A 17,281-nucleotide genomic window follows, 5' to 3' on the forward strand; every position below is an offset into this window, starting at 1 on the left:
ATGCACAGCGCGTTTTTAAATAATGCCCGCCTTCGCGTGAGGAAGAGTTACCGACCATGGCTGTCACTAGAACAGCGTCTGGGGTAGACCAGTATGTGCAGAAGTTGGAGAGAACAATACGCAATGACCAGGAGGTAAGTTATTTGTATACAACTGTTAGAGCCCTACAGCGTGGTTCAAGTTGTGGGCGAGGTTGTAGGCTGTAAATTCCTTCTTAAAGTGTTTTATGTTTTGCGAACACGGGTAAGTATTTTCTCCAAACTTGTTGCAAGTAATTAGGACGGTAAATACCAACTTACCGAAAATTCGAAGCTCATGTAAATTTATCATAGTTATTTAAAGAGGTCACACTTGGGACTTTAATGCTACATTGTCCAACTCACTAATGTCAACCAATTTGACTGCTTGCAGTTCTTGGGCTGCTTCTTTATCTGTTAATGACAGGTTATTCTGTTTACTGTGTACTCTCCAAGCCTGTAGATGTAGGGCTTAACATGAATATGTCAACTGAAATGCTGATAGTGTTCTGTCCATTGTACTGTTGCACCTCCAGGGTCTCCTTAGTCTGCCAGTTAAACTTTGGCACCATGGTAGATTATAGAGAGAAGGGATAGAAAACTATCACATGATTCATTAAAATTTGTTGTGACATTCAGCCTTACACGATTCAAACTAGTGCCATGCAATGGTTTATGGTACTCTCTGGTAATGCTCACTCGTGTATCTAGGCGTTCCACTGCCTGGTCGAGCTTCATTCCCATGCGCACTCCTTACCTACACCAACCCACGAGCTTGTGGCACACCTTACCAGCGACAGGAGTGGAATTGGATAATTCTTGACAGATTTAACCCTTTACTGATTAATGTCATACACCCCCAAAAGTATTAAAACTTTGATGATAAAGTCCTCTGGTCGTTATGACTGAAAGCGACAAAACACGATCAACTTCAAAACAATTTATGCACTTTGAATTGCAAATTTGTGGCATGGCTTACTCCTCAATAACAATGATTAGGCAGCCCTTGTGCTACTATACACCCGAATAAAAACTTTTCTCTACAAACGTTTATAAGAGAGTTTACAAACGTGTAACTGTAGGTTAGGAGTGCACCCATAAAAATTAGTTTTCTATCCCGGGCCTTACAACCCTCTATAATCTACCTGCAAGTCATTAATCAAAAGATGGAACCCAGGACTAGGCACATAGACAACATACTTGCTACCTTACCTTAGCTTGCTTAGTTTGTAGATAGGACTGTGACAGGTCAAGAATGAACCCGAACCTATCAATATTATGGGGTGGTTCCCTCTGGCTATTTTCTATGTTAAATAAAGCCCACAGTCACTCTTCACTAAGGCACTTTCACTTTACCACACATTCAGGTAAACAGTAGCCTTCAATCCTTTACATAATCATAACCTAATGAGTTGTCTTAGTATTTCATACATACTGTAGGGGCAGCTGTACTTATTCTTTCCAGACTGTACTGTACAGAATTTGGCATGTAGCCACTACACTGGAAGTGTGGTACCAGCACGTTGGTATTTGAGGCTGCATGGCAGGTGGGAGAGCCCCCCACTGCTCTCCTGTCACCATACTATGTATCAGAGGGCCCTATATAATCATTCCATTGGGGGCGTCTCCCCTACTACCTCCTGCCTCCATCTCTTTGGCACTAGTTGACCATTCTTTCTAATCTCTCTGTAAAGTTATATGCTTGTGTTTTGTTCTGGTCGATTTCTTTCTCTTTATCAGGACTGAAGGTTGACAGATCCTCCTGCTAAATGTAGTGAGCAACAATACCTCAACCAAACTCAGACTGATTAGCAATTCTAGTGTGCTTCATACGTTTACAAGCTGTCTGATGCCTTCTTTAGTGATGTGATATAAGGATTTCACTTTCACTAATTCTAAAATAATTGGTTCCTTTTGTGGAAATGGTAAAAAGTTCCCAACCTTCTTTGCTATATCCTGAGATGCTATTCCCTGGGCTATATTCACTTCTTCACAACAGGACGACTACTTTCCCAATGTCTTTCCATATCTCTGGTTAAACTTCTCCATTGTGTGGTTATAGTCATGAATATTATGCAGTGCGTATTGTACATGTGGCACATAGAACAAATTAAAGCATAATATCCCACCCTTATGTACTCTGCATCATGTCCTCACATGATGCGGCTATGTACATACTGTATTAACCATGTGTGAATGTTTGTTTAACTGTGAACAATATACATATGTATATCTGTATCAACTAAAGTTTTTAATTCACATTTAAATTAACAGTTATTGAATGTTCATGCGTAACCTTTCTACCAGCTATCATAATCACCAGTACAATTTGCGGAATATCTTGCTTGCTTTTATGTTACAGAGAATCTTACAAGGATTTAATATTGCTAGAATGTACTATGAAGTTGGAGAAATGGAAAAGGCTTTAAAGTCAGTGACATATGCTTCCAGTATGTGTTACTGTATTACACCATCAGATATGTGAACAAGTACATCAGTGTTCAGGATAGAGATTATAGAGCCCTAACACTATGTGGTCAGATTTATACTGCCACTGGACATGTGACCAGAGCCTTGTCTTATTATAAAAGGTACAGTAGTACACATTATTTTGTTGTGTGGTGTGTGAATTTGAGTTGGTCGTTGCAATGAAAGTTGCATGCATACTTGCCTGCAACTCCTAGAATGTGTGTATTCAGTGGTTATTGCCTGTTTCACAAATTCAGTCTTGTACATGGTAGTAGTGGTCACTCTATTATTAGTATCATATTGCTTTTGTAGGTCACTTGACTTGAGGAGTGATCAACATGATGTTACACTGAAAGGTGAGGAAATGGTGTTGTATTCTTACATCAAAAGATGTTGTAGTTGGAGAGCTATACTGTACACTGAAGGAAGACGTGCCCCATAGAGATATAAAGGTGTGCGTGTGTGTGTGTGTGTGTGTGTGTGTGCGTCCCTGTGTTCATCCCTGTGTGTGTGTGTGTGCATCCCTCTGTCTGTGTGTGTGTGTCCATGTGTGCATGCGTTCATGTGTGTGCATGTGTGTAAATGTATGTGTGTGCGTGTGCATGTGTGTGTGCGTGTGTCCCTGTATGTACACATGTATGGTACTGGTAATATTATTCTACAGGATTGGCTGTGTAAAGTACAGAGAATTGATCCCACTCACCCCCTTGTATTCAAGTTAAAGGTACAAACAATGCATAATGAGCTATATTACACATATTGTCTACAGGAAAAACTACTAACAACCACTAACACTATTGACCACTGTAATGGATTAAAGGACATCATCGGTGAACAACTGGTTAGCACAAGATGATGGTGTAGTTGTGATTGTTACATCTTCTCTTGTAAAGACTTTAGGTATAGATGATGAAGTGCTTCATATCAAACTAGCAACACTATATGACAAGTCAGGTAGGTGACAATGTTATATCCACCACGTGCATCATATTTTGCTTGAGGTAAATTCTTGAGTTTCACTTAATTGTACTCTACAATGAAATGTGTGAGAATATTATTTATTTAAATGGCTCATAGAGCTTTCCCCAGCAAAATAAAGTAGAGCAAAGTAGAGCGGTGAAACTGTCAATTTGCTACCAACATCAAAGTCAATTTGTTAATTATATACATTCCTATTACCACATCAAAGGAATTTTGAGTAAAGTAGAGTGGTGCTGTGCCACTCTACCGCTCTTTAGGGAAGCCCCTGGGCTCAGATCACAGGATGATTACCAGATTGTATTTCAGAATGGGATCACATACTGTATTATGGTGACATTTTGTAGAGGATTCGTTGATAAAGCTAGTGGACAGCACTGCTCGTCCAACAGAATTGCTGGGCTTGTTTTCATTCCTGGCAGTGCTATACTGTAAGAGATGACATTTGTCACTTCGGTCTCTTGTAGGCTCCCTTGAATTGTAGGGTATTGACCAACAGGCTGACCATCAAGTTTTTCATGAGTTAAAGATCATCAAAGAGCTAGCTTGCTTGTTTAAGAGATAGCGCTTGCTCTAGAGAGCTCCAATCAAGTTCACATTTCCTGGGGATGTCAGTAAACTCCTTGACAATGAACCTGAAATTTTAATTGGTGAACAGCAGGAAGATCAGACTGGAATACATTCTCTGACAACTCAGTATCTCCTCAGAAGCGTTCCTATCTAATAGGAAAGCTAGATGAAACCACTCCAGCTCTAAAATATTCTGCTGACCATTACACATCTGTCTAAAGCAAACATTGGCAGCCAACCAGAAGAATTACCAGGCAGTGGTACAACTGTCTCCTCAAACACTGGAAGATCTTCAGTGTTAGGAACTCCACCTCACCTCTTGGAATGGGAGAACTCTTATCACCCAAGCATCATCCTTGACAATAAAATCAGATGTTTCCCTGCAAGGTTGGGGAGCCACCTGCAATAACAATGCAACAAGACTATAGGTTATGGTCCCAAACCGAGCAATCTCTTCGTATCAATTGCCTGCCTGAAGTTCCTAGCAGCCATGCTCATGGTTTAAATATTTGTGACACTTTAGTTAATTTTTTAGCAGAGTTATCTGAATAATCTACAAATATATGGTATGGTACTGCTCAAACGCAATGTTGTCTAGTGAGAGTGTGAGCTACTTAAAAACTTGCTAATTAAAAGGCATGACATCAGTTTCGCTTGTGAGTATTCATCCCAAATGAAACGGGATGAATGCTCACGAGCAAAACGGGTGCTACACCCTTTAATTAGTGAGTTTTTCAATCGCTCACACTCACGTGAGACAACATTGCATTTGAGCAGTACCGTAGCTGTATCCCCTCCATGTTGAATTTTTGATCTCACTTTATATCTGATCTGACCACTGGGTAATAGCAAGAGTTCATAATATATATACTAAGGAGAGTATCCTACTCTCATATACCCCTGTAGAAGGGCGTATCGTGAAGTTATGACGTAACACTTCTGAGTTCGCCCGTTTTTCTTTGTATAATTAATGATGTCATTAGTTGAACATGGTACCAATTGAACGCGTGTCTAACAATGTCGCTAGCAACCAAATTAACTCCAGCTTTAAGCGTTTCTCACCGAACTACAATCGTTCCTTCATGGGTTAAGACCGCTTCGTAGGCGTTTCTTGCTAGGCCATTCGCAAATACGGCTATCCCAAGCATCGCGAGTGTGAAATGGTGCTAACGATTCTTGCACTTTTACGGCTGCTCGTACGTCACAAACCACAACATCTTGTCGTTACATCATAACTTCACGATACGCCCTTCTACAGGGGTACATGAGAGTAGGATACTCTTCCTCAGTATATATATTATGAACTCTTGGTAATAGGAACATGCTGCAGTAGAATTCTTAGGAATTGGCTTGCTTTTGTAGGAGAAAGTGCATCTCCTCCCTCAGTATTGCAAGGTCTTCAGAGAAGATAAATACATAAGGGATGCAGAGAGGGAATGTTGGTATGGGAGGGGGGATGTATCCCTCTGACACAATCTGAATGACTCATGGCTCCTGAGTTAAATGTTTTCAGTTAAGGATGGACAGAAGTCTGATGAGATTGAAGGATGATCTCTGCCACTGCCTCTCTGAGTCGAGATGGATCTTTCAGTTGTAGAGAGAGGTGTAGTTTGGGCAGGTCTAGGATTAGTGGGGCTTGCCACTGAGCAGTTACCTGCTGGTTGAGGTAACTCTGATGCTGGAGTTAGTGGTGTGTTCACTGACACATGTTGAGTAATTGATCTCTGACATGTGTCAGGTGCATGCGTTGATTGATTGTTGTCTATAAGGGATGAGTCTATTGATACTTGGGTCCATTGGTACTAAATCCAAAGTAATGCTTTCCTGTGCAATGCAGATTTTTTCTGTCCCCTGCCTTTTTCTCCAGGCTCCTCAGAAAAGGAAAAAAAGAAAAAAGCGGGTACAGTCTGTTAGAATACTGCCACTGTCTCCATCAACACACACACCTACACCACACCACACACACGCACAGAGTACTGTGGTATCTTGCATTTTGTTGAAATGAGTTTCCAAGTAAGAAAGGTGTAGCATTCTTGAAGGTTTTTTCATCTGCCACCAGGGAAGCCGAGGAGTCCTCATGGTGGTGTTCCACTGAAGTGTGTGTTGATGTATTTCTGAGAAGCTTTAGGGCTTCCTATGCAAGCTTTGCTGCACCCCTGTCCTCACCTACTGGACTCTAGCATGTTAGAGAACCTTGCTGTGGAGTGTGCTGATCTTTTCTGCAATGCAATCAGGATCTGGACTTTCCGAAATGTTATCATATACAGTTATGCATGGATACAGGCTGCATATCACAAACCAATAAGTACCTGGTATTATATTATATTTTTAGCAGCACATTTAAATTTGTGAAGTTCCAGCTAGTTAGCTTGTCCCCCTTCTCTCATATGATATTACAATGTGGTAATGACTGGTGTTACCACTTCTACTACTACAGGGTCACTGGTTGATGCAGTGTTGTATTGTCAGTCAGTGAATGAAAGTAGTACAGTGATGTTGTGTAACATGAAGTGGCAATTGTTCTGTCTCAACTTGTACCAGGTGAATACTACGTTTTGTGTGTGTGTGTGTGTGTGTGTGTGTGTGTGTGTGTGTGTGTGTGTGTGTGTGTGTGTGTGTGTGTGTGTGTGTGTGTGTGTGTGTGTGTGTGTGTGTGTGTGTGCTTATCGTGTTGTTTGTTGTTGTTTACACAGCATTACTGTGATAGTGGAGTTGAAGGTATGATAGTTTATATTTGTTATAATTTATGTAGAAGAATGACTGAATATAGAGTAACATATACTTATCTAATTTGTGTAGATAGTACACACACACATGTATGTAGATGGCAAATAATACAAAATTAATTCACTACAGATGTTCAGGTACACATCAGCATGTTACAGTGTATGGATGTGTTGTTGAATCATATGATGGAGACTAAGGAAAGTGAATTGAACATGATAATAAGGTAATGCCATGTCTGTGTTGTGTAAAGAATGCACACACACACACACACACACACACGCACACACACACACGCGCGCGCACTAACTGATCACTCTATCACATACAGGTTTGATACACTACTACGTCAGATAGTACAGTCAGGCAGATTAGTTGGTAGTGACATATTCCATCTGCTCAATGAACTAAGTGGAACACTATATTGCCACTGTGGAAAGTACTTGTTAAGCCATCACACTGAGGTACTGTAGTAACGCACATAATCTTCTATCATCTACTGTCTATTAATAGTTGTCAGTGGGTCTAGCATGTGTGATAGCAGGCCTATCAGTGATGGTACCTGATATTGATCAGTCAGTGGTCCCACCACATGTTAAGGATTACTGGAAACAAGCAACCTATCGACGTATCAGTCAGTGTGGTGAGTTATTGTTTAGAGGCGTGTGGTGTGTGTGTGTGTAGATAGAGAAAGAGAGAGAGATACGCACATAACCACAGAGACAGACAGACAGACATACACACACACACACACACACACACACTCACAAGAGACAGAATAGGAGAGAGCAGAGACAGAGACAGAGAGAGTGGAGAGAGAGAAGAGAGGGAGAGAAGAGAAGAGAGAGAGGGGAGTTATTAAGTTACGTATGTGCACATGCTTTTATGTTTTTAGCTAGTGATTAGCAAAATAGTACATATTACTCAGATTTATAGATATACACACATTGCTGTACTCACACATATACATGTACTCTTTGTGTTACCTTGTTGGTTCATTTATTTTCATTGGTCTCCAATTTATTTTGCTGTGCTAAATACAGAAACGTTTCGGTAGTTTAGCACTTAGCGTTTTGATGTTCAAAGAATGAACTTTGTACACGCTGTATATACTTCATTGCAACAAAATTTTATATTCGCCACACTTGCTCTTCTATGTGGTACTGGCATACTGCTGTTACGTAGTTCTATGGTCATTGTGCACGTGTTGGCATGGTTGTACAAATGTATGTGCTAAAATATATGTGACCGAATTTTGGAAAACCGTCGATATATGCACAATAGTACTTTTGTAATAAAACGCATTTAAAAACTATGGGTAAAAAACGCAAGCTCCAGAAAAAAAATTATGTAAATTTTTATTGTCTCATTGGTTGGCGAATTAAGCCTCCAATGGATAAATCCTGGGCATCATCGTGTTCGCCTGTTCATAGGGAGTACAAAAATCTTTGTTTCATCTCCATACACGAAAAGATTTCAAAGTTACAGACGTTTGTTTATGTTGCGATGACGAAAGAATTTACCGACGATCGTTTTTCAGTGAATTTGCCTTCCTTCTCGAATACAGAAGCATGCCTGGGGAAAAAACTATACCTTGGTGGATGCACAAATTCATGGCGAACACAATGAGCGAAGATTTAATTCCGTACGTCGTCGTATCAGTAAGCTATGCTGGTTTATGTAAGTGCCTGTAGATTCTTTTCTCGATAGCTTCTGTACATATCAATTTATTTGCTCATCCGGCTGTCTAGTGCTATATTTCCAACACTGCTTAACTTAGGAAGCTGAAACTTAGCTAGTCCATTCCTCTGTCCCTGTAGAAAACATAAAACAAATAAAATCCATTTTGAAAACTGTGCGGATATCGACGGTTTTCTAAAATTAGGTCACATATATAGTTGACTTGCTATGCAAAATATATACACTGTGCTTCTTGTAGGTCACATCATAAAGTTTGTTGAGGACAACTATGGGTACAAGTTGACATCCACCAGTAAAGTGACCACAGTTCAAGTAATGGATTATTAGAGTTATCCAACTGTACATCTCATGTGTGTTGTTGTTACACTATAGGTGGTGAAAGGAGTTTATAAAGGAAAACCTTGGGACCCCAGCAAGGTAGATACCATGATTGTGTCAATTGTGATTTGTCTCTATGTGTATATATGTTGTGTGATGTGTATGAGATGCATACCGTAGAGTTGGGTTGTTTAAAAGTGTGTGCGCTTATAATTTTTGGAGAAAACTTTTGTAAAAATTGTACTGTCTGTTATGCGCATAAAATTACGGTGTGTTTGACACAGAATCATTACGCTGTAATAGAGTAGTTTGTGGTCACCACGCCAGTGTATAAGGATACTTAACTCCATGTCTGGGTGAAATCCTTCATGATGAAAAGAATATAGCAATCCAGAAGGTTCATTTACTGTATACATAGTGAAGAGAGACATAAGCACTCAAGGAGACGTTACTGTGTGTAGTTTTGTCACATGTAAACCTCGCATTGGGCCATGTACGCTTATCAGCCATGATTAATCACAAAAAATGTGTATGCACTTAACAAATAATATGCACTTCATAGACACATATGCTTAACAACCCAACTACCGTATACATATTATGGTGCTGGAGTTATGTATGTACATTCTTTGTTGTATATTTCCTTGTAGTCATTCATCATCTATGATGATAAGTTCTCTAACCTTCAGCTGCATACACCTAACAGGGAAGAATTACAAATCTGTGATGTAGGTATGTGGTCAGTAATTGGAGTCTATTTTGTAACCTTTGTTGAGTGTTTTTCACTTGTTATTGAATAAAATTCAACTTAGTGAGTAGTTATACTGTACTTTACAGTTCTATCCCATTTAATGCCCACCTGGTTACGTTCACATGCTTTAGCCATTGTTTTTATTCTGAATCTTGTTTGCGGCATTTTAGAAGATGAATTCACAAAAGTCTTGAAATTTGTTGGCAAATAGTAATGAATCCTATGCATTCGTTTTGTTCTATTGGGAATGATTCATAGAAGAAAACATTTATGAATGTTTTTTTTTGGTCATTTGCGAGTAAACATTTGCAATTTATTGTGTAAAGCAATTTAGGAATTGGGCCGGTAGAGAATGGGTAATATTCACAATACTGATAAGGCATGACTGGCCACGCCATGCCTGGCCTGGGTGCAAAACTAAGGTACACTGCAGTAAATCGACTAAAGTAGACTATTTGTCCCATAATTCCGATTTCCTTCTACTATATTATACGTGTATCTCACTTTCATTCACATTCATGTCTGTTCGAATCACTTGATGTTCTTATATGGTAGGTAAAGTCACAGGTTAACATTTGGTGGCAAATGTCAAACCCTAAGTGATAGTTAGAGAACTACCACAAGGATCTTTGTGATTTTAAAAACCCAAGGCAGCCAAGGTTTTTTAAAGCCACTTAGAAAATGGTATGTTAGCAATGCTTTGAAGTTTGATTAAATAGAAGTTTCTTATTCACGAAGAGATTCCACCACAAGTCTCTTAGTACTAAGAGACTCGTGGCCAACCACATTAGTTAATTTTAGTTATCCACACCAAGAATTTATTGTTAACCACTGAAATATTGTCACCAAAACAATAGCAAAACCAAACCAGCATGTTCTTCACTACCCTATTCCGGTGCCGGAGGGTTAACTGGAGGTAATTTTACTAGCTGTCTTTCTCCACTTTCACTTCGTCTTACATGAAGCACCGTGACGCCAATCCATTGTATAGACTTGCTTTGAATAGTTGCGAGGATACTCCAGCATCTAGTCAAGCGTCTGGTAGCTACTCCAATCATGATACAACCTTACGTTCTACTGTTGCTAATTTTTCACAGATTTCTCTTACTCAAACTGATGCAATTCTTGTTGATAGTAGTGTGTATCACCAATAAAAGTGCTGTTTCAGTGACTAAGCCTTGAGAAGAAAGTAAGTTAGCCTTCCCATGTAGCCTTGTGCATGACACCGTCACTAGCAATGGTGCGAGGCATAGCTACGATGCCCTTTTCACTGCTGGCAGACCATTTTCTAAAACAGTATCCATCTTGGTTTTCATTGCATCATTCTAACACCTCCTCCTCAGACGTTTATACTTCGAAGATGGTGGTTTGGAGTGTCTTACTATAACGAAGATCTGAGTGGGCGTTCTCTAACTGACTTAGAAAAATGGTGTGGGTGTATTTATACCAGTAGATCTACATATCTATAGAGTCAACACACAGCACACCTCACTATTGATCATTGATGTGCTGAGTGGCATTGCAGATGCATCCCTCAGGAGGCAGAGCAGATCAGTGGGCTCTATTTTATAGTTAACAATGTGGAAAGTGATTGTGGATTTACATTTTGTGCAAGATACGATGATATTATAATGTTTTACTCAACTCACCATCAATCTATCTACTGGTACACATTACCCACACCATTTTCCAAGTCAGTCAGAGACCGCCCACTCAGATCTTTGTGGCTTTAACCCTTAAACCTGCATGCATTGATAAATCAGCTTTGATGCATGGCTGTGAACAAAGCGCTGTGACTTGCGAGCTGTTCTTCCTATGGTTACGTAATCAACACCATCTTATTTGTAATTAAACAAGGATTAAAATGACACCTAGGGATTTACCCTAGCACGAAAGCATGGGGCCAAATCTCGCCCTGAAACTATCATTACTCAAAATAAGTATGCAAACCCCTTACATACCTTTAGAAAATGGTTAATATCTCCTTCCTGCTTCATCAGATTCATGTGAAATAAACACAAGGTGATTCCCTATTCAATGGTGAGTCACGCCATAAATAGCTCACGTGATTTAATTAATTGTTAATATGGCTGCCGTCACGAGTATTGAGAAATAACGGAAAATCAATCCACATCGCTCCATAACAAGTAAGCCTCTGTTGTTATAGTGGTTATTTAGACTTCCTCAAGTGGCCCAATGACTAAACTTTCTGTTGGTATATAGCTTTAAGCTAATAGAGTTAGGTTAGTCTGGCTAGACAGGCCATTTTAAATGGTTTTGTGTAATCATGTATTCCTTAAAATTACGTGCGGGTTTAAGGGTTTTAAAAATCTTGGCTTTGCCTCGGATTTTTCAAATCACAAAGATCCTTGTGGTAGGTCTCTAACTATTACTTAGGAGGTCTCTAACCATTTTAGAGAACCTCTGCAGAGGTCTCTCTTCATGATTTTAAAGACCTCATTATCTCTCAAAGATCAAAGGATTTATAGCTAGTTAGCTAGACAAAAAAGTAAACAAACTAGCTATTAAAAAATTAAAATTTTTAAAAGGAAGTAGGATTGATATAATTATACAGTACATGGTACAAAATGTAAGGAAACAAGCTCAAAAATGTTACAGCTGAAATGAGAAACGATCCATGCAATCAAAAGTAAGGAAACAAGATTAGATGACTACTTGCTAAAAATGAGACACGATTTAATCCCTACTTTTGGTTAATTTGATGGTCTAATTTTAAGATGCTAGGCATTAAAGTATGTCTCATTTTAGCAAGTAGTCATCTAATCTTGTTTCCTTACTTTTTATTGCATGGATCGTTTCTCATTTCAGTTATAACATTTTTCAGCTTGTTTCCTTACTTTTTGTACCATGTATAATTATATCAATCCCTACTTTCTTCCAAATAAAAAATAATAATAATAATAATAGCTAGTAGTACTGAGGTGTCAAAACTTAAAGAGGACCTGATTTTGCATTTATGAAACTGAATGAGAAAAGTCATGTACATGTATTTACTGGCAGAGTGGTGATGGATAACCATGTGGAATCAGCCAGTCTTTGTGGAGCTACCATAGAATTCAAATTGGACATATCTGCTAGGAACTATGAACCATGGACAAGTTTCTATCAAGGTGTCCTTATTAGTGTGGTGTCCTGATTTCAGGACACCACACTAATGCGAATGGGACCATACTTGTAAAACACCTTTCATACAGTAGCAAGATGTGCTAGTACTGAACCGGTCCCATTTCTGGGGTGACCAGATCCTTTCCGGTCTAGTGCGCATTTGTTGGTTCAAAGAGTGCATGAAATAAGATATATAATAGTCAGGGGTTAATCTAGGGGGGGGGTGGGGGGGGGGGGGGGCACAGGCCCCCTCTGGGTTAGCTATTGCCCCCCCTAGGTTTATACCTAAAGCCTTGAGAAATGGAAAGGTTTAATTGATCCCAAAGTTGTATAATCCAATGGTCAATATTCAATGGCATCACAGTAAAATTTCACCAAAATTGAGTATATTTACACCTAAATTTTCAAAATTTTCCTGGGGGAGCATGCCCCCAGACCCCCCTAGAATCCGAAGCAACTTACTTCGCCCCCTCTAGGTTAATATTCTGGGTTGAGCCCTGATAGTTATACCACGGCTGCGAGGGATTTTGCTAATGTGTGACCAGATCTGCAAAACCCCGACATATTGGTGCATTTTCGATTTTTATTATTGAGTATTTATAATCTACTTAGCCAAAAAGTATATGCTCTTGCCAAGTTTTAGCCTTGTATGCCAACAGAGTTACAAACCTACAAAGTAGTAACAACAAAAAATCGATTTGTGTAGCAAGTATTGGGAAAATAAATTATAGGCGCTTACACTTACAAACACAATGCAGTACAGAGTTGCAACTTGCACCATCATGTTTGCCATGAATAGGGGAGTCCATTACCAGGTACATTTTTCCTTCTATCACCTTTCTTTACTACATACTAGGGCTGTGCGATAATAGTTACCTATATCTCGATAAGTGACAACCATTTTATCTCGATAATCAAGACACACAGTAGTGTGTCGTGCGGCCCAAGAAGCTGGCGCGCAACACCCGTGAGTATATTGACAGGAAGAACGAAAACACAATTTTCGTACCTCCATAGCTCTGTGTTGCCTTGATGAAACAAGACGATTTTTGCTGTGGATGCGCCCTCCAACTTCAGTACCCCACATACCAAATTTGAGCGAAATCGCTTCAGGCGTTCCTGAGATATACGACTTCAAAAATTGGCTTAGTTTCTTTGTTTTTTTTCTTCCTCTTTTCGCACACTTACAAAAACTGCCATAAAACACGAATGCTATATCCGATTGCCTTGAAATTTGGCACACAGAAGGGGGGGGGGGGTATAAAGGCGCATCTTGGTACCAACTTTGGCTGGAATACGATAAACAGACAAAGAATTATTAGCAATTGTTCACGAAAGATAGCACCAATATGTTGTCACACCTACAGGGTAATCCACTTATGGGAAGAAGCTGAAAATCGGTGGGTGAATAGGTTAACTATTGAACCTCAAACCTTTTGTAGTTTGAAAGAAATCGACCAGAAAGATACAACGAAAAAACCAACAGTGTGTAACAATTATGTAATCGAGATTAGCTAATAAAAAACGACTACTTGTCACGCCTACCAGAAAAACCGCTTGGGGTAATGCTTTTAAAGTTGCTGTACAGATGGAGTAATCATCTTAGAAAGGCTCTTCAATGGTGGAGAAGAATCAGACTTAAAGCCACGGAGTTATAATCGGAAATATTTAAAGTATTTAACATCTACTTCATCTTTTCTTCTTCCTGTGGTAAAGGAAAAAAAAGATGGGTTAAAAAAGTCCCAAAGCCGGCCATAGGCCAGCTTTGGGGTATACAAATACAAAAGAAGTGAAATCTAATCCAAAACAGCCAAGCTGTAAACAAAGAGTGCCCCTCAAAAAGGCTATGGTGAAAAAAGATGTGAAATCCAAGGTGGCGGTCAAGAAATGGCTGTGCTCGTAGGTTAATGGTAAAAATTTTAATAGCGACAATTCAGGTGAATTTTTTTTTTTTTTTACAGCTTGGCTGTTTTGGATTAGATTGATATTATCTCGATAATAATGTAATATTGTAAGCACAGTTTTACATATTTGTTGACATAAAGTCCTTGTCAAGTCAGAAATTTTACCTGTTCATCATTTAATTCGATACTTTCCAATGGTTTTTCATCTGACTGTGGTTGATATACACGAGATTACAGAGATTTACTATTTATCTTGATAATGAAAATCATTATCTAATTTACGATAGGTGATTTAGGTTTCTAGATTATCTTTTGATCTAAATTATCTCCCAGCCCTACTACATACAGAAACAAAATCAGTGAAGAAAGATCGATTGCTTCAATATGACGTAAACAAATGCCCATAACCTACGTATCCTTTAGTCTACTGCTGCGAAATAAAGATTTTCGAACTCCCCTTGAGTAGGCAGATAAGATGATATTCAGGTTTTTATCATTACACGTTCTTCACAAAAAACAAAGCATTTAAAAATTTTACACAAATGTTTTTCCCATTGCAATCAATATGCACCATTCTGTTGGGTTCTTGCAGGTAAGGTCACCCTAACCCTGCAGCCCGAGGGGTAAGGGTGTGTATACACTGTATCAACAAATCCTGATGCTGTTATGGCATAAGTGATATATATCATTCTCACCTGATAGGTGAAAGAATTACAGAGCACTCACCCTATTTGTTTTATACACTAGCATCTGATGAGCGATTGTGGTTTCAATAGCGTGGGCAAGTAGCTCTCAGTGCCCACACTAAAGTGGTATATGTTAGAATATCTACCCGACTCTAAGACATGCTGTGGAGAATATATCACGAATGCATATTCCCAAAAATGCAAATGTTATATTCTTTGAATTATTCCCAATACACAGTATCCTAAATTTTAATGCAGATAGGCATAGAAAAATTTAATGGATAGTTTTGTCAGGGTGCATAATGATTTAAATTGAAGAGAACACTGTTGTTAGCATTCACTTTCTTTATTAGAGGTTATCAGGAATGATCCATTTCGCTTGAGCTTTCTACTATGGATTGCGTTGTGTGAAGAAGAGACCAGTTTCATTGTGTTGTGTGTTCGGGAGTTGTTCCCTCAGTTGAAGACTAATACTAACAAGTTGAGCAGTAGATGTGATATAGATACTCTTTGTCACTTTGATATGGAGGTTAGTTTGATATTGTTAATTTATAGTAGGTTTTGAAATTTATCTATATAGAATTACTGTTTGTGACACGTATCCCATGATCTGTTTCTCATATAAAACAACAGGCAGGTAAAAGGTGAAATCCTTACCTCAGTTTTCTTAGATTTGACTCTACATTACTAATTTTGTAGTACTGTCTAGCTACCATCGTACATATCATATCTCTTGTTTCACTACTTATTATTGCTGGAACCCTGCTTCATTTTAAAACTAATAATTGTAATAGTTTTTTTGCTATAGCATAGCTATGTTAGGCAGGCAAACAGACCAACATTAATTTTGTGTTTTGACATTTAAAGATCAATATCCAGCTGTTTCTTGCTTATTTTAACACTGGATTTGAAGATAGACACACTAAGGCTATCGATTTTGTCATGTTTCTGTGGTGGTTTTTAGTGGCAGCTCCCATCATTTTAACCCTTAAACCTACATAGTACTTTTTGGGAATGCGTATTTACACAATACAAGTGTATATGGTGACATTAGGTGGGGTAAAGTAACTGCTATAGCCTAAAGTTGCACATCAATTGAAAGTCTGTTCACTGGGTGACTTGAGAAGTTTAAATGAACACTGTAACTATGTACAGCGGCTTACTTGCTATGAAGTGATGAACAACAGCATCTCACATTTCAAAGTTCTTGCCAATTTCAATTGTGGGTTTAAATTAATCACTTGAGTCATACAGTGTATATGACCTGATAGAAACTTTTTACCAAGGTTAACGGAACTTGTTGCAAGCTGATAGGAGCAACCACCATTGAGTTATGCATCATTTTATAAAGGTATACAATAGGTTTGTATGTTTCCTTACCGAATATTACACAGCTAGTTTTGGCCTCGCCGTTTAGCATAATGGTTAAACCCTAGGTATGATTTTAATTCTTGTTACATCAAATGTAGAATACATAAGTTGTGTAGCCATAGGACATACAGTATGCTTCAAAAGTTAGTGCTTTGTACACTGTATGAACAGGAGCTCATCGAATCCTATGGACAAGGGAGCATGTAACTCCATACACTACCAATACTACAGACGAAATTCAAACATGGCGTCCAGTGTTACTATGTATATAATTGGTTACATCATTCTTACATGCAACAGAGATACACTGAATGGGCTGCTACTCCATCGTCTTACGTAAAGCTGGGAAGATTGTCGAGTCGAAGGTAGAGCTTGGAATAGTCAAGTGGTATAATTTCATGTGATTTCACATGATTGAGTGACTATAGAAAGACTGTCTTGCTAAGCCTGTGCTACTATTCCTCTGTCGTGCCATTGAACTTCGTTTCCATAGCTTTGCTTTGTTGCAGCGGAGGAAACGTGACACTGTGACGTACTCGAGTATGCCCCTCCGCATAATATCCCAATTAGGAAATTTTAAAAGTTACTTATTATAGTACATGTCAGCCATGTTTGAATTTCGCTCTTTATGAAGTTACATGCTCCCTTGTCCATAGGATTCAATGC

General features: G+C 38.8%; 1 protein-coding gene across 1 annotated transcript in view; it reads left to right on the forward strand.

Annotated features, from left to right (window-relative positions):
- LOC136241446 (E3 SUMO-protein ligase RanBP2-like) overlaps positions 1–17,281 on the forward strand; it is a 29,190-nt gene continuing 11,909 nt past the window's right edge. Inside the window, exons 1-17 of the mRNA XM_066032656.1 lie at positions 1–134; positions 2,380–2,447; positions 2,495–2,608; positions 2,799–2,842; positions 2,886–2,938; positions 3,151–3,210; positions 3,256–3,327; positions 3,380–3,440; positions 6,472–6,575; positions 6,728–6,752; positions 6,891–6,984; positions 7,090–7,222; positions 7,272–7,401; positions 8,698–8,771; positions 8,832–8,876; positions 9,428–9,509; positions 15,598–15,773. Coding sequence (XP_065888728.1) covers positions 57–134; positions 2,380–2,447; positions 2,495–2,608; positions 2,799–2,842; positions 2,886–2,938; positions 3,151–3,210; positions 3,256–3,327; positions 3,380–3,440; positions 6,472–6,575; positions 6,728–6,752; positions 6,891–6,984; positions 7,090–7,222; positions 7,272–7,401; positions 8,698–8,771; positions 8,832–8,876; positions 9,428–9,509; positions 15,598–15,773 — 1,413 coding nt within the window. The 5' untranslated portion in view covers positions 1–56. The remainder of the gene's footprint in view (positions 135–2,379; positions 2,448–2,494; positions 2,609–2,798; positions 2,843–2,885; positions 2,939–3,150; positions 3,211–3,255; positions 3,328–3,379; positions 3,441–6,471; positions 6,576–6,727; positions 6,753–6,890; positions 6,985–7,089; positions 7,223–7,271; positions 7,402–8,697; positions 8,772–8,831; positions 8,877–9,427; positions 9,510–15,597; positions 15,774–17,281) is intronic.

Source organism: Dysidea avara, chromosome 12 (assembly GCF_963678975.1).
Source record: "Dysidea avara chromosome 12, odDysAvar1.4, whole genome shotgun sequence".
NCBI classification, from domain to species: domain Eukaryota; kingdom Metazoa; phylum Porifera; class Demospongiae; order Dictyoceratida; family Dysideidae; genus Dysidea; species Dysidea avara.